The 23,227-nt window shown below is 38.6% G+C and overlaps 1 protein-coding gene across 5 annotated transcripts in view; it reads left to right on the forward strand.

The window, feature by feature from the left end:
- LOC101163609 (microtubule-associated protein 4) overlaps window positions 1-23,227 on the forward strand; it is an 85,642-nt gene that overhangs the window by 46,859 nt on the left and 15,556 nt on the right. For 3 of the 5 annotated variants that reach the window (XM_023964767.1, XM_023964766.1, XM_023964768.1), the window contains 5 exons: window positions 15,514-15,860; window positions 16,325-16,453; window positions 17,012-17,120; window positions 19,441-19,500; window positions 20,959-21,209. In XM_023964767.1, the coding sequence (XP_023820535.1) occupies window positions 15,514-15,860; window positions 16,325-16,453; window positions 17,012-17,120; window positions 19,441-19,500; window positions 20,959-21,209 (896 nt within the window). Of the gene's footprint in view, window positions 1-7,724; window positions 9,630-15,513; window positions 15,861-16,324; window positions 16,454-17,011; window positions 17,121-19,440; window positions 19,501-20,958; window positions 21,210-23,227 lie in introns of those variants that run through there. The other 2 variants (XM_020710966.2, XM_023964769.1) reach the window with 2 other exon arrangements.

The raw sequence follows: 23,227 nt of genomic DNA on the forward strand, positions 1-23,227 counted from the left end.
GTAAGTCATGAAAAATATTGATGTATTTACAGCCACTCTATTAGGTTCAGTTAAAACAGATCAGAATTAGTCTTCCATGTCAGTAAATACACTGATATGAACTCTGATCCAGATCAAAGAAGCAGACTGAGACCTATCTGAAGAGAGTGCCTATAGGACTGCCTCCTAGCGGACTCTCTAGCGTCCTGATTCATAGACTCACATGCTCTTCTATCCATTTTCTTGGTTGTTCCGGTCTTAATACACTCACAAACATTTGTTTTTTAAAGAAAACTCTGAACTATAAAAATCACTGCTCTCTGTGAGGTCTGTGTTGCATGTTAGGAGAAAAACTCAACTTTTCAGCGTGACCTTTGGTTCTTTAGAAAGGTCACTTCCTGCTTTAAGCAAACCAAAGATTCTTCATCAAGAGAGAGAATAGTGAACTACGCATGGTTACACTCCTTAAAGGCAGTCTGCGTTTCACTCAGAGCACTCCGTGTTCATGACAAACTGGCTGCATACAGTGTTGGATTAAAATGGAAGTGTGTGTAAAACCCTCCAAATGTTTCTGTTTGCTCTGATCACGTATAAACTCCTGAATTGGTGTGGTAATGATAGTTGGCCTCCACACAAAATCCCTAAGAGTCTGTGCTTTGCAAAGTAAAAAAAAAAAAAAAGAAGAGATAGGGAAGGCAGGGTAGAGGATGAAACAGTTTGTCATCAAAGAGTCTAAATCCTTCATGCAAAGCTGGAAAATAAATCCAGAGCAGAGTGCTGGGGATTATTGCACCATTATTGAAACATAACCTTTGGATTTTTTCTGGAAGGAGGGGCCACTGTTTGATGCCAGTAATGCAAGAATAAAATTGCGAGGTGCTAAAACCTATATGGATATGGCACAGTGCTTCAAGGAGCATCTCTGTATTAAAAAGAAAAACAACTTGAGCTTAGAACACTTTTTTTTTTTTTTTTTTGCATTTTTACAGTCATACATATCATAAATTTTTTCCTAAGCAGTGTGTGATTTACATTTTTATTTTGTATCCCTAACAGTCCAAAAACAATCTGACTTCATATAAATGTTCAATAACAAATGTCCATACACCACACAACATAATAGGGTTTCTTTTGTGTTTTGTTTTTTAAGGGCCTTGGATGTATTAACCATTATTTGACCATAACTGGTTTAAATAAATCACTTTTTAAAAGTATGCACAAAGTGTTCAAAATAAATTCTGAAAAGAAAATTTCATCAGCACATAATTAATATGCAAAACTTTTAGCAACTCACCAACGATATTGATTAAAATATATTCCGTCATTCATATACAAATTCAAAAATGTAGGTCCAAAAACAGACCCCTGTGGAGCTCCACATCAAAATGTGCCTTTCTTGGACTGTTCTTTAAATTTTACATATTGCAGTTTGTCCTTCAGAAAACCAATTAACAAACTTACACCTCTGTTAAAATATTTACGCAATTATGACATTTGAATATGATGATATATAGTGTCAAAATCCATATTTAAATTGGTAAAAACTTCCATTTCAACCTGACTTCCTAAATTTTTGTAGGTTTGGCAGATTGACTGTATGTGGGAACTTGACTTTGTGAACATCCCCCCATCATGTTCCAAATTCAAAGGGCCACTGGTCTCAAGAAGACAAAATCCCATAGACCTCGATTGAGAAATTAGCAGCTCTTAGTCATATTTGTTAAAATGACCATTCTTGCTCTGCTACCTTTTTAACATAGTCTTGCGAATCCTAATGTTTTTCATGATTTTTTTTATTTTTACTTGAGTTTTATTTTTCATTTTTTTAAACAAGATTTAACAAAAATGTACATGACATCAAGCAAAAGAGGGTTACAAAGAGAAGAAAAGTAAACAAAATTAACAAGTGAGGCAAAAAATAAGACATGACAGCCGCCATTCTAGAAATGTAAACAGGTCATACAATGACCAGTGAGTTTTTATATATAAAGTCCATCTGTCCCATTTTTGTTTAAAAAATTCCTTCTCTCAATCTTAAAACAAAAGTAATCTTTTCCATAATGTAGATCTCCTCCACTATTTCAGTCCAGTCTGTGAGGGTTGGTGGTTCTGGCTTAAGCCATATTCTGGTTATTGCTTTCCTTTGCAATTAGGAATATTTTCACCAAATACTGATCTTGAGGAATGACTGTTTCAGAAATTTTACCCAGTTGTAATACTGCCTGAGTGAAGGGGATTGTATAGCGCAGAGCGTTTGTTAAAACATGATGGATGGAATGCCAAAATGATCCTATTTGCGAACAGCTCCAGAACATATGAGAATGAGTTGTATTTACTGTGTCACACTGTCTCCAACACGTCTGTGGATCTGCTGATTGTCTGCTTTTAATTGAAGGTGTAATAAAGAAGCCCATGAGATTTTTCCAATTAAATTCCCTCCATTTCAGTGATGTGGTAGAAGACTGAGTTGATGCACATATTGAATACCATTCTTTCTCTGAAATAGTGATGGACATTTCCTTTTCCCACTTTTTTTTTTTTAACATATAAAGTTGTGTTTTTCTGACATGAAATGAGGCTGTGGTACAGTTTAAAAATGATTTTGAATGTTTTATGCTGGTACTCTCCGATTATTTTGCCAAAGTTCCATAGTAGATGTTACTGGATTTAGTAACGGGGTAATGTTATTTGGTAAGTCTTCCTCTCCTGAAAGGGTCTGAATCGGGTATCCTGACACATGGCTCAATCTCTTTCCACCAAGAGTAGTACTCAGAATCACACCAACAACAAACTTAGCGCATCTGTGCTGCAAAAAAATATCATTTCAAATTGGGGAGAGACATTACCCCTTTATCTTTAGGCAATTGTAATGTTGCATATCTAATCCTGGGTTTTTCCCCTTCCCATATAAATCTGGATATCGTCCGGTCCCATTCTATGAACTGCTTGGGTAGAAGTGACTGGAATAGGAAGAGTAGCCTTGGTAACAATTATCCTATATGTTAAATCGAAAGGGTAAGTTGACGACCTCTTTATATCCAGATTAATGTTTAAGATAATTGTATTACAGTTTTCTTAGTCTACGAGTGACAGATTTTTAGGTAAAAAGACTCCAAGGTACTTAATTCTTTTAATGTCCCACTTAATATTGTAGCTAGATGCAGTTTCCTTTTTATGGGAAGTGATTGAAAAGCAGGATTTGGGTTTTAGAAATATTTAATTTGTATCCAGCAAGGGAGTTAAATTCTTTCAGGAGTGTCTTTGTATTAGGCATGGAAGTGTTTATGTCTTTTAAAAAAAGCAACGCGTCATCTGCAAATAATCCAATTTTTTGTTCCCTGCAGTCAATTTTGATTCCTTTTAGTTCCTCGCACTGCCGGATGGCCTGGGCCAGTGGCTCAATGTAGAGAGCAAACAGAGTCGGACTGATGCCACAACCCTGTCTCGTTCCTCTTTTTAACTCGAATCGGTCTGTGAGGGAGCCGTTTATTTTTATTCTTGCTATAGGCATGTCATAGATGGCTTTTATACATTTAATTGAGTTCTGTGAGAATCCAAATTTCTCAAAGGTTTGGTAAAGGAAATCCCAATTCACCCTATCAAAAAACTTCTCGGCATCTAGGCTGATTAGAGCTGCTTTTAGTTTGTTTTCAGTTACGGTGTGAATTACATACAGGCTTTTTCTAATGTTATCCTGGGTTTGTCTGCCTCTCACAAAACCAGTTTGGTCTTCATCGATTAAATCAGCAATAAATGCTTCAAATCTTTAAGTTAAAATACATGTATAGATTTTGTAATCCACGTTTAGCATTGATATTGGTCTATAATTAGCGCAGTTCTCTCTATCTTTATTTTCCTTGGGGATTAAAGTTATTATTTCGTCTTTCCATGAAGGTGGGGTCCTACCTTCTTTGTGGATATAATACCGGGGTCTTAGTAGAAGTGGCGTTAATTCCAGTTTAAATTTTCTATACCACACTATAGGAAATCCATTACTGCCTTGAGCTTTATTGGTTTTAAATCTATCTATGGCCTTTTCAACTTCTTTTTATTATTTTATTTTGAATTTCTCCTATACAAGGTAGATCTAATTTGTCTAAAAAAAACTTTCAATTGCTACCCTGTCAGTGGTGCCTTCTTGTGAGTACAAATTGCTATAATAACAGTAAAAGGTGTTTTCTATTTTTTGTGGGTCTGAATGAATTTCGTAACTAGAGTGGGTCTTAGACATTTGGGATTACAGAATCCACTTGCTGCTTGCGTAACTTTCTAGCTTAAAATCTAGTGTATTTTGGGCCAAGTTCATAATGTATCTGCTTCATGTATCGGGCTTTCTTTTCAATGTCATGGTCTAAATGTTTTGTAATTTGTAGTTTCAGTTTCTTGATTTCCTTTTGTGATTCATTACTTTTATTTAATTGAAATTTGTTTTCTTGGACTTTAAAATCATGCAATAATCATTGTATGTGTCCAATCTGTTCTTCTTTAGATATGTTGCCTTGGCAATCAGGTTCCCTCTCATCGCTGCTTTCAATGAATCCCACAATATTGATGGGTTTACGAGGCCATTATCATTTTCATCCTTAAATGTCTTTATTTCTGGTTTGACTTGATCAACTATTGGCTGATTATTAAGAAGTCCCACATTTAGTCTCCAGGCTGTGCTTTTCAATTTGCTTTCAAGATTTAGAGCTAAATAAATTGCGCCGTGGTCTGACACATCCGATATTCCAATTTTGCAATCATCCACTCTGTAATAATTTTCTTTCCCAATAAAAAAATAATCTATTCTGGAATGTACAGAGTGAGGTGCTAAGTAGTATGTGTAGTCTCTATCTGTCAGGTGAAGCCCTCTCCAAACACCTACCATCCCAATCTCCCCAAGCGTGGTATTAAGCATTTTAGTTACTTTTCTATTGCTTCTGTTTATACTTGTTGTGTCGAGTTTTAAGTCAAGAATTGCATTGAAATCCCCACCACATATACAAATTCCTTCAGCCTCTTTTGTTATTATGTCAAATATTGATTTATAGAAACCCATATCACTTTCAGGAGGTACATAAACATTGGCCAAAGTCACAGTATAATTTCCAATACTAACAATTCCAATTTCTAACAATAACGTATCGTCCTTCTTTATCATTCACTTCTGAATGTTTTTCAAATTGAATAGATTTAGATAAAAGAATAGCAACTCCCCTTCTATGGCTTTGTGTGAATGAGCTATAGAAGATATTCCTAGAACCAAATTTTGTCAAGTTTCTCATGCTCTTTGGTATTTAGATGTAATGTAGTAAAATAACATGAACATTGTCTTTTTTCAGCTTATTCATAACTCTTGCTCTTTTAACAGGATTCCCTGGCCATTAACATTGAGGGACATTACTTTTAACATTTGGCCATACATGGAGTTTGAGCAAGATTCTTTACTAGTTGGTGGTTAGTCATCCTAAACAAACAATAAATTAAACTCTGAACAAAAAACAAAAACAAGTTTGATTGAATCCCACTTAGGAACATCAAAAGAAAAAGTGAAGAAAAAAAACAAATTAAATCGACTCCCAAGGGTGGATATTTTAAGTCCCCTGTCTTAAACCCCTTGTCAGGTTTGGGGGAGAGCCTCTCTGAGAGAGAAATGGGCCCCCATCCAGAATCAGTGGTGCTTCCCATCAGGTACCAACAATTCTACCTAAGGCAAGTTTCCAAAAGGCAATTTCCTAATAAAACAGGCATTGCTACTTAAAGATGGGTGCTAATTGTTTATAGCATTGAGAAAGAGTCAGCACTACTTACGACCGGAAGTGGTTAATGCTTTACACCATCTTTCTTTCTTTTTTAATCTGTTATCATCTTCATAGTTTAGGTTTGCGCTGAAATTCGTGTAAGTGCCCCCACGCTTGTAGTGCTGCATCTCTCTGGCGACGCTGTGGGACGCGTTGCCATGGTGACGTCTGCTGGAGTTGCTGTTGCATTAGGGGGTTCTGTTCCACGGTTTGGTCCACCTCTGGCTGGTCCAGCAGCCCTCTCTGAAGCAGATCATTCTCAACCTCCTCCGCGCTGTAATACGTCTGCACTCCGTTCTCCCAGTGAACGCGCATACGTGTAAAAGGCGTCTGAAAGAGGATTCCTCTTTTTTTTCAGCGCAGCTTTAACTTCTTTGTACTCCTTGCGTTTCTGGACCACCTCCGATCTATAATCATGGTCGAACAAAAAGATCTTGTCTCCCAGCTGGATTTTCTTCCTCCATGCGTTCCTGAGGATCGTTTCTTTCACCTTGTACTGCAGGAAGTGGACGATTATGGATCTCAGTGGCACTCCGGGGCCTGGGTTAGGGGCGATGTGCTCGCTGGATTTGCAAATCTGTTCCCTCCTGAATCAGTCATTCACTTATTATCAGCTTTTCCTCGAACTGAATCACTGAACCCCCCTCCGATCCTTCTGGCACCCCATAAATTCTCATGTTGGTTCTCCTGGATCTTGACTCCATGTCATTGAGTTTTTCTTGTAGTGTCTGTTGTTCCTTCATCATGTGTTGAAACGCTTCATTTGCCACCGCAGACCAGGATTCCATTTCATCAAGCCGCGCTTCTGCCTCTTTTAGTTTTTGGCCATGCTCCTCTAGCATTAGCTACGTGTTAGCTAACTGCTGTTCTAGCTGCAGCTTGAACTGTGTCAACTCCTCTTTCAGCTCTGATCGAAAGTCTTCTTTGAATGTAGTCCATTTGTAAGTTAAATAAGATTTTAGGCCTCTAATTTGTGCACTTATCTCCCTCAAACTTAGATGGTTTGAGGCTGATAAGTCACAGCCACGTTCTTCTTCGTTATTCATGATTTTTTTATCTTTATTACAAGTTATTCAAGTTATAAACTGGCCAACCAGGTGACTCAATCAAAGTATGTGCTCTCAAGTCGAACGTCGTCAAAACGTTTGATTGACAGTGTCTACTTTCAAGTGGTAGGTGTGTGGACCCTCAACAAGCTCACTCCTGATTGATGAGAGTGGTTCCCATAGAAACGATGACTGGCACTGACTCGGACCAATCACTGCTTACTGATGCCATCTGGCCACATGTTTGCATCCGTGTCGCGCACCCATTTACAGTCAATGGGTTAGTATTATATGTTATATAAAGGATTGTCATCTTGGGCAACCCAAGGTCAAAGCATTACTCCAAAAATTTAAATGTTTTGTTTTTATTCATTCCAAAACCCTAGACTTTCACTGAAATGCTAACGAGTTAGGAAGTATTGATGAAAAGCTCCTGTGTACATAATGTTCCAGTCAGAACAATGTCCTTAATTTCTTCCAAAATACAAGTTGCTTTGGAAAAGGTCAAATGTTTTCATCTTAAAATTCAGTTAGATGCTATTTCTGATTTAAAGAAGAGAAATTACAGCCCCTGCATGTCTGCCCAAAACAGTTTCCCACATAAATGATGGTGGATGTCAGAAGGGGAGTGTCTAGTTCTGTCTCGCTATTCCCTTGCAATGTCTCCCACCATGTATCAACATTTGAACAGTGGCTGATATTTGGCAGCTGTGACAACCTCTAATCTGTCAATGTGTGGATGTGCATGTATTTTTGCCACAGTTGTGCGTGTGTTTCTGTGCAGTTGCCTGCGTGTGTGTTTGTCACCGGGGTCTGGATACTGAAATGGTGCTCCAGCGAATGAGGGAATATTTGGTGCCGTCATGTGACTGTGATGTCAAAGAGAGAGGGAGAGAGACGGAGAAAGGTGCAATTTACCCCACAGCTGATCCGTGCAGTGCTCAGAGAAAGGCTTAGACCAACAGACACTCACGCACACTCTCACTCACATGCACTTCTTTCTCCTCGCTTGTAAGCACACATGCAATTTCCATCACTGTACTTTCACAGTCTTCAAGCCATCACTTTAAAAAAAAAAAGGAAAGAAATCTCTGCTTCTTCTACTTTTCAAGCTCAAAAGACTTTGGATATTAAGGTCATTTCTGCATCCCGGATATACAACTAACTGGACCCAGAGTCAAGAGAAAAAGGCAGAACAGTAGTACACAGAAGAGCTTTTCAGGAGACCAAGCAAGATCAGCGCAACTCTGTGCGAGAATGTCATTTCTTTCAGGCTCACCATGGCAGCAGCCTGGCATCATTAGTGGAAGCAGCGGGTATGGACAACCTTCTAATGGGCATCAACAGCAGCAACACAAGCCTCCCATTGCTCTCTCTGGGGCCAGCATCCCCACGGTCCTGTCCACCTCATCTTCAAAGTTAGCCTCCAGTCCAGCATCTGCCCAGAACAGTGACTGGCATTGCCAAGGCCAGATGGTAACAGTGGGGGCGGCTGCTGCTACTCTGCCAGGGTCAAGAATAACTTTGATGGAAGATGAAGCAAAATTAGGACGAGCTAGGACAGAGGGGACATCTGGGATGATGGCTGGAGAGCCAGCAAGCCAGAGCTTCGGAATGTCAGTGCTAAAGACGGAGGATGAGAGGTCTAGAGGACTCAAGCCAAATGAGGACTGGCACAGAGTGGAGGGGACATTAGGCAGTGCAGGACAGAGCCCCAGCAGCCCCATTTCATCTCACTCTTCCCCATCTTCTTCATTACCTTCACCCTTTTACTCACCTGGGAAGCTATTTACGACATCATCGCTTGACCTTAAACAGGCGTGCAGCCCCAGCTTTGGGCAAAATAATCTGGAGCAAAAAAAGACAAACAACGGAACTGAGACTCCTGAATCCCAAAGGGTTTCACATGGCCAAGACCTTCTCCCATCACTCAGATCAGAGTTGGAACATGGGGAAGCATCCACAAATGCCACTTCGACACAAAAGAACAGAGAAGATGAGGAGAAGAGAACATCAAGAAACTTAGCAGGAAACCTCACAGAAACTTTGACAACAAGTAAACCTGAAAACCAAATTTTGAAGCCATCTTTTGGGAAGCAAGGTGTGGAAGCAACTCCTGCATCTGAGCCTACGGACAGTAAAGCAGGTGGAGCTCCTGGATCCTCAGCAGACCCAGCTTCAGCCTCCGCTGGCAAAGCTCCGCTGGGTTCTTTTGTTGATGGAGTAGAAGCAAATGGGCTGGGGAGCAGAAACTTAAGCCATACAGGAAAAAAAGGAACAGGATTGGGCACTGTACTGAGCAATCCCACAAAGGAGACTGGATTTCCCAGTCAGAAGATGTCACAGGATTTTAATCCCTCTCCGGATTGGAGAGCAGGATCCACTGTTGTGTTGAACAGAGGCATTAAAACAGCTGGTAGTGGTGAACTTCCTCAGAGGACTGCAGTGAGACGAGCCATGTCTGACTGTTCACATCTGTCTGTACCCATGGTACTGACCGAAACGTATCCCATCAGCATGGGAGTCTCACAAGAGCCGGTGCCCAGCACGCAGACTTTTGCCCAGATGGGATCAGCCTGCCAACCAAGGGTGGCGTACCCACATGTCGCCGTTCGACGCTCGCTTACGGTCACGGACGGCACAGAAGCTGGGGCTGCAATGTCAACAATGCTATCGTCCCCATTTATGACACCAAAGGTATTGCCGTCTTCGCCACCCCCTAAGAGGCATCACGGGAGCTGCGAAACCAATGTTTTGCTTCCTGTTCCAGCGCCAGTTGGATCAGCTAATTGCACCCAGGATAACAAAATGACCCTAACGGGTAAGGCAACTGTCCTATCAAATCTATCGAATCATCTGGATCTACGACTTTCTGTTTCACATTGTTTTATTATAGTCGAGCAGTTTCAGAAGTTTTGCATTTTCAAAGTAAGAGCAAAAACTCTATTAAACCTTCAGCCCTAATCTTTGAATTTAGATAAAGGAGTTTGTTTAAGCCACATAAAAGCAACAGCTGTAGTTAACGTAATATAGTAAATAAACATTTTGTTTTTCTTTTATTTGAACTTGGTCTCAGCTCACTGCAATAATTATTTTAAATAAAAACTGTTCAAGCATCCTTACTTCGAGTTTCTTACCCTAAAGGAAATATGTAAATATGTGCAGATACTGAAACGGGTAAAAATGGTTTGCTCCCCCCAGTTGTCCATTTGTTGTAAAGACAGATGTTACTCAGGCTTGTATGCGCTTAACATCTTTTTTTGTTTAATAAATAATTTGGTAAATCTCAATTATTTCATTTGGGATTATTTATTCTTTCATAATTTCTTCAGAAATCAGCTTTAATCAACATACTTCCTACGGCGCTGCTTTTCTTTTGTTTAAATCGAAAGAACAAAGAAGGCATGGTTGTTTTGGAGAAAGTTTTACGATAATCACCTCTGTACCGCTCCTAAAAGAAGGAATGTTAAAACCTTGAGCGCCTCTTCATCCATCCACCATCCATCCATCATCCATCTGTCTCTAGCTCAACCTGGAGTCAACAAAGAAGCTGCAAAATTATTTAGACATTGCCTTTGACTGTACTCATTCAAATTTAGAGCAGCTATTTCCAGCAACTTGTTTGTGTGTGCATGACGTGAATCGTACAGATTCAAAAAGCACACGCCTACACAAACATGCACACAGTCGACAGCCTGTCTGCATCCTAAGATGTTTTTTTTTTTTCAACATCGAAGCAGGTTACACAACTTACACACACGGGAACCCACATTAATGCCAAGCAGCAGATGACATTGAGACAAGGGGAAAAGGATCTTGATAGAATACACAATCGGTTGATTAATCGGGGTCCCCTAAGCTTCTTTTTGAAAAAAAATTCTGGCATTAGCTGGTGGCTCATCTGCTGTTAGCGGGTGATTGTGTTGTTAGATGAGAGCGAAGGTGACCTGCAGCAGACACATGCCAGCAACAAGGAGGTCAACAGGTGTGGTTGAGACTCACTGTCATCTTTCCAAGAGGAAAATATTACAAGAAATCCCCTTTTACAACTTTTAAAATATCATAAGTATAAGCAAATATTTCCCTCCTGGTCGATTATTTTGCACTTATTTATTGGCTGTGGAAGCTGCTGTGTTAAATAAATGAAAATAAAGATACAAATCACTCTAAATCACAGGATTCAGTTTACTGGCAGTGTTTGCGTACATGAAGTTCCTTTCACTCCTGTGAGCTGTCTGAAGCCTTTATGTTGTGCCTCACGGTATGTTTGGTATCATAGCAGAATGGAAATTGACCTCATAAAACCCTGGAGGTTTTAATCCATAAAGAAATCCCTTCACTAAAGGAGCTTACCACCAAGTTCAAGTTTGAGAGCTGTCGTGTCAGATCTTTAGGGCTCAGAAAACATGTTGGTACTTTTAAATGAGACTGAAAGAAGGAAAATCCAGATCTTTGTGTATCTAGGGCAACTCCAAAAAAATATATATTTATCTTTTCACCACCTTCCGTTTGTGGGTACATAAATCATTTTCTCAGTTTTGTGGAGGTTAACTGTCTGATTCTATTCCCGTCATGGACAGACTCTGCAGCTGGATGCCAGCAGCTGTGCATTACAGCATGGTATTAGACGGATTCTCTGTGTTCTCAGCCTGCAGCTTCATGTTGGATGAGTCATAATGCTGATATTGCAGGCTGCAGTCGTGTAAAATTAAAACTAGCTTTAATTAAGCAATAACAAAATGTTAAAAGTAAAAAAAAATCCTTCACTTCAAAAGTGCATGCTGTGACTTCTATATTTATTCTACTGCCATAAGTGCTAAAATCCAGGAATCAGAATAAATATTTGTGTAATTTAAAGACCCACTCAATTTTCGGTGTTATAACCTATTCTTGTGGCATTTTTCTGATGAAGGATTTATATAAATAAAACAAGCTTAAAAGGTTGTGAATCGGAAGACAAAACGCCCTTGGACAAATAGCATATTTGGGATGTAAATAAATACGGTGGAAAGGCCACGAGCTCCCTGCTCTGCTCCACAATGGGGAGGGGAACGGGGGCTGGGTTGCTTGGTGCCAATTTCTAATATACTACTGTCGCTCTGCAGAAACTATGTCCTTGAAAATGACAGTTTTTTTTTTTTTATTTGGCTAAAAATGGCAGACTTGTAATTAAAAAAAACACTGGAAAAGCTTTGAAAATAGATCAAAAGATGATCGGCATGGTTCTTTAAGGAAATGTAGTTTCAAAAAAAGTAGTTTCAAATCTCTGGTCACTTATTTTGACTCATACAAAGGTGCGCCTGCGCAGGTCATCTAAGGCGCGTGGCTGCATTGACCTCAGTAACTTCTCGAAATATGTGTGTATTTTGTGTTGTTGTTGTCTGACTTTCTTCTTTGAGATGTAATGGAACTGATTTTCCCGTTGTTGGGATTAATAAAGTTCGTTCATTCGTTCATTCATTCATATTTCTGAATAGAAGCACATACATGTACTGGTGGCGGTAGGAATGCGTTAGAACGCAGCGTTTTTTTTTTTGTGATTTGGAGAATTGTTTTTATTTTTACAAATAATCTGATGGCTTCTAAAGGCTGGGAAATTACAGTTCCCTTGAGGACCAGCGAGATTGTCACATCTGTGGTTGCTTTCTTTAGATGACAGTATAAATGGCTACCCTACATTAAACTCATTTAGTAAAGAAATGTAGATTCACAGCTTAACTTCATAACCCTCTCTTTATTTGATGGATTTGTTTCCAAAATTATAAAGATTGATGAGGAGAAGGTAATTAGCTGAAGGGGGGGGGTAATATTTTTAGGACGTTCGTAACTTCCTGATTGTTAAACCAACAAAAATGCAGATGTAGGGGAGAACCCAAAGTCCTAATGACAGTGACTTTGCCGACTCAACATGCCGCCACCTTCTCTCTTCTCCTCTCGACCGGGAAGCCGCCCATGTGAAAATGATGCCTGCCTGTTTGATTTGTTCTCCAGACTGAGTTAGTTGGCAGAGATGGCTCCAAATGGGAAAAACAAATAGCTTTTTTTTTTTTTCTAATGAACCCCCTCCTCTGCTGGAGGAAACAAAATCAGAGCAAATTGGCAGCCCCTTGCTAAACAAACAACAAGGATACATCACGTAGCCTGTTGCAAACAGAGATGAGGGAACACAACAGCTTAGCTTCTAGTTTATGTAAGCTGTGTCTTTGAGGCCCTTTGAACCACATCTCAAACTGTCACCCCCAGCCATCCGTCCCCCTCCATCAACCTCATAGGGCCTTTTGAGCATCAGCCATTGCTCCTCTGTGTCTTCAGTCACCAAACTCTCTGTCCTTACCCTTTCTGAGTCGGTTGACAACAACACAAATACTGTCAACCAAGTGATCTCTGAGAAGGATGAAGGTCACACAACAACCCTTGACACACGGCTGAACTCATGCCTGGAAAAATACTTTATTGACACGTTTCTTAATGGAAAATGCATTGCATTAGAGGTCAAATCCCTCATACTATTTGATAAATCCCCACCTCAAAAACAACCCAGTTTGAACTGAACATGCAGATATGTATCCTAAAGTCATCTGTGGGTTCGGTCTTCATAGCATTTCTTTTTCAGGTTTTTTTAAATTTTTTTTATCATCTTTTATACAAATGTCATAGGCTTCTAAATAATGTGTTAACAGACTCTCTGTATTCACTGGTCTTGATTGAAGATGAAGAAGTAGAGTTTTCTTGCAAACACATTAAAATGTGTGGCAAAATGTGGTCATACCAGTCATATTTATCCTTTCAGAACTCTTCACGTTTCTATAGGTCGGGACTATACATGAAAACCTCCCTGGTGTAGACATACTTCAAGAGGTCTGTAGTTAATGTGGTCTTGCTCAGAAATGTCCTCAAATGTTTTTTTGTGAAGTTTTTGAAGTTTAGAGCTATAGATAGCAAGGACATCCTGGTCCAAATCCCATCTGGAGTAACAACTGTATGAAAGTGTGTTGGGATATGGCTTTGTCTATTGTTTGGAGTAGGGCGGTTTAAAACCATTTTTTAGCTACATGGTCTTGACCACGGAAGGTTATTGAAGTCAAAGACAAATTCTTTGTTTTATACCTTAGATTTAGATATACATCGATTGATTAAATTGTGTTCTTAAGTTAAACATATCTGTGGAGACTTTTGTGCATCCAGGATAGATTCATAGCACCATTTAAAAAAAAAAAACTTTTTTTGTTAATAAATAAAATTATAATTTAATGATCACTGAAACAGTGAGGTTTGCATGAATAATAGATTCAAGACAAATGTGGGGAAATTTTTCTTTTAACAGAACTAATTATCTTTTTTTCTGTTGTAAAATTGGGTCGTATTACATAGTGACCAGACTTGCTTATATAACCACTTGGTGAACAGCATGGTCATTTTGTTTTTTAACGTGCTTCAATTATGAAATCAAGGAGTTGCCATTTGGCTGGAACCTCTTTGTATAGTTTCCACCCAAATTCTAAATAAGAAATGTTGATTAGAGATTGAAAATTGCCCTTAAGAATGGAGCCCTAACAACAGGGGGTGGGTTTGACTTCCTAACCGTAATTGGAAATTCTGCCATATCTGGTAGCTCTAAAAAGTTTCCCACAGTGACCTTTTCTTTTTGTTTTTGATATCGGTTTTAGATAAACAATAGATTTTTGAGGATCTTGCCATCTAATTAAAATATGTCACTTGACTCATTTTTATTTATTAATTTGTTAATTGAAGATTTGACAGACTTTTTTTTTTTAAAGTGTGTAAAAGAACAAAACAAAAAAAAATTATAAAACTTAAACTGTTTCTGCTCGTGAAAGAGTGCGTGGATCTGTTCTGTCAGGATAGATCTGAACCCCACTTACATGGATTTTCAGGACAACGTCACCATTGTGAGCCCTTATGTAAGACAGTGCAATGAATTGAAATGGGTCGCCCTGTTTACCGACCAGACCCTGAATCATCTGCTGCCACGACCTACATAGAATCTTCCACTTGGATGTTCAAGCCTATAAATAACAGAATCAGAGATGTGAATGGAAAAAGGTTTGATCTGACTTCCTGTTTGTGAGTGAATTTTTACTGACAACAACTGTGTACACAATGTGCTTAGAATTGAGCGGGGGCCCAGCAATGGATGACAAACAGATAGTGATTAAGAACATTAAAGGTTTCGCTAATATATAAAAAAAAAACCACCAAGAAAAACTTTTCTTCTCAACTTGTTTTTCCAAAGAGAACTGCTTTCAATGCTTTCAATCATTTCATCAATGCAAAAAATTTAGAGTGTATAAAAATACGTTAGTTTACGATTATTGTTTTTTTTATTCATTAAAGTTTCAGTGACTTAAGACCACAATACAACATATGCAATCTAAACAGGTAGATGGAGCCACATATCGATAAGAGCGTAGCATTTGCCCGTTAGTCCCATTCCGATTATCTTTAGATTTATTTAAAAAGCGTTCCCAGTGGTCTTTTTATTATGAGGTTTTACCTCGCATACAGTAGATCTCTTTGTGGCAATGTTTTTTCAGATACAGATGTCCATATCCAGTCGATATTTGTATGTTGAGATCACCGATAAGAACTAAATATCGATTTTCTGCTATTTTTAAAAACTTCCATTGTCCACTAATGACTGTTGGGCAGTGGGCACTGACAAACATTAATCTTTGATCCCACAGTCAAATCCGAAAACAAGGAGAAGCAGGAGAAGATGGACGTCTCCAATAAGACAGCCAAGGTTGACAACTTGGACAAGAAAGAGGAGCAGCAGAAGAAAGACATCAGCAATGACAAAAACCAGAAGTCTGACCAGATCCTGAAAACCGAGGAGAAGCTGGAGAAGCACGATAGGGTCAGCGAAAAGGCGGAGAAGGTGGACAAGCCGGAGAAGACCAACAAGGATGAAAAGAAGGAGGATGAGAAAAAACCTGCTGAAAAGAAAGATGAGAAGGGAGGGAAGGTCCCGGCCAAGTCTCCCACAGGAAATGGCGGCAAGACTCTGCTGAACCTGGACAACAAGAGCAAGGTGAGTGCAGCTCGCTCAGACACTCTGCAGCCATTCTGCAGTGTGGATGGGAAATTCACTGCTTCCAGACAGCGTGTCCTCACTTGACTTCTTTCCCAAGCTCGCAGCGCTGTCTTTTTTTGCAGAAGTTTGCATCTCTGTTGACGAATATTTCCTGAGATGCGACTTGAGGACGTTTTTGCATTTTGTTGGAACGTGCTTTTCTTATCATACGATGCCTGTGGATTTATGCTTATTTTAGTTCATTCTCTCATAATTTACTCCTCTCACGCTCTTCAGTGGACCTCTTCATTTAAAAACATGAATTACCTGCTGGTTTTCTTGCTGCCGTGCCATGCTGCTGCATCTCTGATTTTATTGCTTTTCTCCTCTTTTCTTTCATCTACCTTCTGTCTTTTCCTTTTTTTTTTTTTTTTAACTCTTCTACATTATTTTTTGTGGCTTCATTTTGGGCTTCACATCAGCCTGATGTGGGTTCTACCAAACGCCCCTCCCCCACAACAACCAATAAAAAAACTCCTGCCGCCAAAGCAACCACACCCACCGCAGCAAAGCAGCCGCCTGGAGCGTCTGGTTCCAACAAGGCTGCCAAGGTGAGTCCATCTTCACGCTGAATGGGCCGAGCCTGTACAGTCTAATAGGTGAGACTTGGACAGTTTATAGTCTTTCCTTATAACTGCATACATGCTGATAAGAACTTTAACATCAGAGATCATCAGGAATGTTCCAGTTCACTTCAGGATCCTTTAGGTTGTGTCAGAGACACCTCAGTGAGAAGCTGAAAAGACTTGAATTTTTACTAAACAAATGATTGAATGTGTTTATTTTTTTCCTCACACAAACCTTCAGCCTAATCCAACATTAAGAGTCTACATGCTCCTGTCTGACTGACTTCAGATCTGGTCTCAAATCTAATTTTTCATCTCAACATATTAAACTGCCAAAACTCCTTTACTCCCTGCTTTTCATGAATTAGTCTTGAGCTTCTTTGCTCTTTTTGGTTCTTTTGTCTTCTTTGCTTGGGTCATGATTGCACGTTTTTGTTTTTTGTTTTTTTGTGGTAGAAAAGCTGATGATGGTGCACAAAGCCATATTTCAAAAATATATACAAGGTATGCTTTAAAAATGTGAATATCCTATTCTGTTTGAAGACTCCAGAAAACGGTGGACCTGAAAAGCGTCCATCTGTGCCAAAGACCACGCCCACAACTCGAACAGCAGCCAATAAGAATGGCTCCTCTGTGACGAACAAAAATGCAGGTTTGTGCCTACACTAAAACATTGTGTTTATGATGAGTCTGTTAGTTTGGACACGGATGCAAAATTTTAGCATCACAAACCTTTTTCATTTTTACTCTAAAGAAACTTCTGTGTGTTTCTCCCCTGAAACGACATTTCTGCCCTCTGATTCACCGCTTTTTTTCACTCAGAAACAGGTAAATAAGAACCATATTAAAGCAAGAGAGTTTTTCTTAAGAAGATCAAAATAAAAACATATTAGAAAATAAAAAAATATTTCTTCACTTATGATGTACAGGAAGATGATGGCTTAATTCAGGTACCTCCTACTTTTAAATTTAAAAAATGGAATTCTAATAAATAAGGTGTAATTAGATCATAGAAAAAAAATGTTGATGTTGATATTTTCATTAGAAAATCGCTGGTGTCAACACCTTTCTCCAATGTGTGGTTTGTTTCACTGGAAGAAACCACATTACCATTGCTAAGCCTTTTTGTTGCTCTCTCTCTCTCTCTCTCTCTCTCTCTCTCTCTCTCTCTCTCTCTCTCTCTCTCTCTATATATATATATATATATCTAAACTGAATTTACAAATTTTTATATTGAACTTCAAAAAGAACATGTTTTCATATTATATTTGGTTTAAGGCAGTACTTTGAAGATCAAAGAATGACGGCTTACTCAAAAAGGCTGTTATAGTAGCATTCTATATTAACAGAAGAAGCCATATTTGCCTTTACTATTACTTTGATGTACATAAACTATAATTAATCAATTCATCAAAATTGGAACAAAGACATAAATAAAGTATTGTAATTTCATTTTTTTTTACCTCCACTAACAAGATAAAGGTCATTACGACCAAAATGAATCAAGAGAATCTAAATAGAGTTTAATAAACATTTGGGTAAATAATGATGGATTAATCTTAGCAACTATGGAATCTAAGGCAAAAATGGATAAATCGATAAATCAAATGTACACAGTAAAAAAGCCTGGAATACATGACAGTAGCTTGAAAGTTGAGTCACATCCTCACTTTTGTCACCACGTTTGGCAATTTTTTTTTATTCTTTTGAGGGCGCCACAGTCATTTCATTATCTGAACATCATAAACACCAACTCACCTGAAGGGAAGCTGTGAATTTGCCCCAAGACCTCAATTTATTGTAATCTTTTGTATGCAGTCAGATTTTTTCCTCACTACTGTGACACCATTGCTTACATTTTGCTTACATTACATAATGAAAGCTTTGCACACTAAACAGCTCATTTCACCTTTTTAAAAACATTATGGGATGGAGGAGCTGCTTCTCTGCTTCTCTCCCACATAAAAGCTGTTATGATCAACTCTACTTTGCACTGCAGCCAAACAGATCAGCAGATGATACAGCGATGACAGCTCATCAACATTCTTTATGGAACCTAAACATAACAAAGAAAATGACAAGATGTGCATTGATCTTCTCCACTACGCACCACGAAGCTCAAACTGCTTCAAAAACTTGTGCTTTTTTTTACTTTAGCACCTTGAGTTTTTCATTCACAACTCAGATTTGGAGAAAAAAGGTCATGTCAACTATTTGGATTTTATGCAACAAAATGTTTAGAAAAATAAATGCTATTTTTCTCTCTGCATTTCTAGGAAGGGGGAAGAAAAAAAGGTGGATTCACAGATCCAAACATCCTAGATAGATAACCTGGAGAGCACTCTACTTCCTCAGGAATCTAAAGCAGCATTAATTAATTTCCATCAGGCCACCACAAATAGCATCCTTATCTGCTGCAGCAGGAAGGATCTGCGGCAAATTGCAATATTAGTAGATAAAGTTATATATATGTATACGATCAGGCTCACTTTAGTGGAACAACATTTGGCAAATGAATGACTGTTTGAAAAGCATCAGTTACATTACTAATTTCATTTGTAAAAACAGTGTTTTATTAGGACTTTTAAAAACTGTATTTGCTGCTTCAGAAGACATCAGTGAGTTAGTTGGGTGCTCCACAAATCAAATGTAATAAAAAAATCTAAAATAGATTTTAACTCTCATTTTTTTTTTATTTACTGCTGAAGTGTAACAAATATTCAGAATATATTTACTGTAATGGAAAACTGCAATTAAAAAACAACAGTGACACAACATCGAGGGTCTTTCACAATTTATTTTGTTAATGAACGGAATAAAAGTTGGTACCCTATAAGATAGGACAGCTTCAAAGACAGTAAAGTCTAGAAAACAACTTAAGCCTTGACTTGTTAGCAATTCATGATTCAGACACAGACCATTGTGTTTGTTGGGTCAGTATAAATTTAAAGCATTTGTTTTCTTCCTCACAGCAAACAAGAACGATAAGACTGAGAATAGGACAGGAGAGGCCAAGAAACCCAAGACTACAGGTGAGAAGGGTAAAACTTTGAATCGAGACGCATGTGGACAAATCTGAAGATCCTGACTCTTATGCTTGTGGACTGTTTAACATTAACAATATTTGTTTACGTATTTATTACATTCATTTATATAAAATGTAGCAAATATTAAAGAGAAGCAAAGAAATTGTAGAAATCTTGATCCAATTTTAGAATGTTTGAGACTATTAACTTCCAGGTTGAAGCTTGGTGTAAAACAAAAGTAAAACAGCCTAGGTCAAAGACTTACCACTAAGGGCAGGCCAGCCGCAGTAACTCCAATTGTCTAGTGTATTTGGCAGATGATAGTGTCACTCAGTACATTCTGGATTGTAGAAATGAAGCCTTAAGAGGGACAGGAATGTCAACTGGATTTCTAACGTTCAAAAGCTGAGGTGAATTTAGCCTTAGTCGCATGCACCCGTACATGTGGTTGAGTTGTTCGGGTACTGCAGGTTTTTGGGTTGTCCGGGCCTGTGGTGCGTTGTTGACGGGGCAGCTGCATCTTAAGGGGAATGTTGTTCCCTTGAGACTTGTACGGCAACCTCAAGTAACGTCAAGAAAATAGAACGTGCAATTGTTGTGCATGTGGTGTGTGGTGAAGTATTTTTCAAAGCTAAAAAGTCCCACGCACCTCTATTATACGGGTGATGCTGTCATACGGTGGCCTTACACCACATTCTAGTCATTAGTAAGGTATGAGTTTTGGTCCCTTACTGACTGCGTACAAATGCTGCACACATGGGGTGTGTAGGTGATAACTAGGAGTACGCACCTGTCACGTGAACAGCACCAACAGGCTCTTTGTGCAGGATTGGAGGGGTTAAAAAAATGACAAATCTGTAAAACACGCCTGCGTCTCACCGATTTCACCCCAAGTCGCCCGAGGGCCTAGGCTTTTGTTTAACTGTTCACTACGATGTGTCGCTAGCCCGTAGTAGAAAATGTGCAGGGACATTTTTGCTCTATGGGCTCACTGAGCGGTCAACAACCTTTTCCCATTTTTCACCTGTAGACAGTGCATATCCACTTGTAAGGGCAATTGTGACCAAGGCTTTACCAAGAGGAAGAAACTAATACAACTAAAAACAAAAATCCTTAACATCTATTAGGCTCACTTCACCAACCCGCTTGCCCAATGTAGAGAAAAACCCTTAATTGGTCACATGATCACATTTATTCCACCACAGTTGCAATTGTTAATTGGTTCGTCCATTTGTAATATGTGCTGGGGATGCTCCACCCTGCCTGCATAGTATGTCTTACCAAAAATCAGGAAAAGTCATTGAAAGGTAATTTGACAAACTATTATTGCTGTAATCCTTATCCAGTAGATTAATTGAACCTATAAATCTGTGGGGACCTACCACAAGTAAAGACAGACACTCGTGTCCAGTTCGGCAGTTAAGTCAGAAGCTTTAACCCTGATGTGCCTCGCGTTTCTTGTAGCCCGCCCTCGCCCAGCTTCCACTGCTGCTCCTGCTACCCCAGCCGCCTCCACTAATGGCGAAGCCACTCATCGTCGCCGAGTCATCACCAAACCCCCCGTGCCCAAGCAGACCCCTCTGGAGAAGAAGCCAGCGGGGCCCCGTCCTCCCCGGACGCCTCGACCCATCAACGCGCCAACACCGGATTTGAAAAACGTGCGCTCCAAGATTGGATCTATTGACAACATCAAGTACCAACCTGGTGGAGGAAAGGTAGGAGAAGGCAAGCGCCATGTGCATGTCCATGAATAATTCAGATCATTTTTGCCTGTCAAGACTGCTGAAATGCAGTTGATGGTGTTGCACCGGGTGGCTTGGAGTTAATGTAGCGTTGGGGTGCTGCGCGTCACCATATTGTGTCTAAAGACTTCATTTGTGCCCATCCAGCTGTCAAAATAAATGCTGGTGAATGTACCGTCAAGAAATACAAGCTGCAAAGTGTCACTGACTATTTTGCAAAAATGTGTAATCTATGTTTTCCAAAAAAAATCCCATTTTTGATTTAGAATTAAAAAAAAAAGAGCAATTAGAAAAATGTAACACAGTTAGGAGTATTGTTCTAAACTTGCTTGAAATACCTTTTGTAATAAAAACAGCTGTGGTTTTTACAATAGATGTCATACCATGCTGTTTTTATTTGACAAATATTAGGGGTAAGGATACAAAATGACAAAATTATTCTAGTTTAAAATAAATGCCTACTATACAAAGAAACAACAACCACCCGACCAAGAATTGCATCGACTTTTGAAATGCTTGGCAGCATTCCTGGCTGTGACATTTTTTTCACTGTCATTGCTATCGTCTTTACTTTTTGGCATTTTGTGAACAAACATTTAAATTCTACGGAACATTAAATAGAAAAAAAACTAATGCTTCCAAAGAAATCCTCACATTTGCTGATGATAAAATATTTAATAGTTAATAAATAGCACATTGGTGATTACAGCTTATTTTTTTTCATAAATCAAATAAATAAATAATTAAGGCCATTATTTATTTTAATTATTTATCATACAACTTTTATATATCCACAAATAAATAAACAAAACAAATATTTTGTTTTATGGATTCTGCAGTTTAGTTTATTGTTTTTATTGCTAACAAAGGTGATTTGTTAAAACCCAGTTTAAACTGCAAAAAAGTAAATATTTCTTGCTAAAATGATTTTACTTTATTTGAAAACAGGTCTTTGAAGTTCTCTACAAATAGTATTAATAAAAAAAAATTTCTATCAACATGCTAGAGTCAACCTTGTACTTATTTTTTTTTCTTTTACAGTGATTGTCTTATATCTTATTTTTAATTAAAGTATAAGCTTTGTTCGATCACTATTTATATGAAAACTGTACTTAAATATTTGGGGGAAAAAATTGGCTTTGTGATGGATTTCGAAAAACGAAAATACATTGATTCATATTGTACATTAAATCAATTTGTAAACGTATACATCAGTTATTTTATTGTGTATTTCAGCTGTCGTAGTTTATTTATTTATTTTAGATATTCCATTTTAGTTAACGGACAGGGAGAAGTTCTAATATCCAGTAAGTATTTCTGTCCAGGCCTTTTAGCTGTATAATGATAACAATAATGTTTTAATTCAAACTAAGAACAAATGTGTGTTTTAGCTGATAGAAATACCAGTTAAAGGTACGGAGGTAAGATACTGTGTAACCTGTAGTAAATCACCTGAGAGAAATGGCTTGAACTGTGCAAATATTATTTAGGACTAAACATAAGCAGGAAAACCAAAACAGCTCAAAGGGAAAAAATGATCCAGTAGTTAGATCATTTTATTTGATCTGTTCCATTCCTTAAGGTCAAGATATAGAAGAAGATGCAGCAGGACTTGGGTGGCTCATGCAGGGGGTAGCAGACATCTAGATATTTGTCATTTCCAGGACCGATGCACACAGACACCATGTCCTTTCTATATTTGTCCAGGAGAACAGCATGTTTGTTGCTTTTCCACTGACACCAGACTTCATTTCTTTTCTTCTATGAATCCTTGTTTTCTCGACCTGTAGCATTTGGATGCGATCACATGGCCGGTTAAATTAGATCAGCGCAGAGAACGAGCTGCTTCTCACAATGACCTCCATGTTTCGACAAAAAAAACTCAACAGGGCAAATGCTGGACTGTCTCCAGCTGTATGCATCAAACGTAGCGTGTGCTTTTCGTTTTTCAGTTTGGGAAACTGTGTTCTTTTCTGTTGCACGTGCGTTCT

Source organism: Oryzias latipes, chromosome 17, assembly GCF_002234675.1.
Source record: "Oryzias latipes chromosome 17, ASM223467v1".
In the NCBI taxonomy this organism is placed as follows: Eukaryota; Metazoa; Chordata; class Actinopteri; order Beloniformes; family Adrianichthyidae; genus Oryzias; species Oryzias latipes.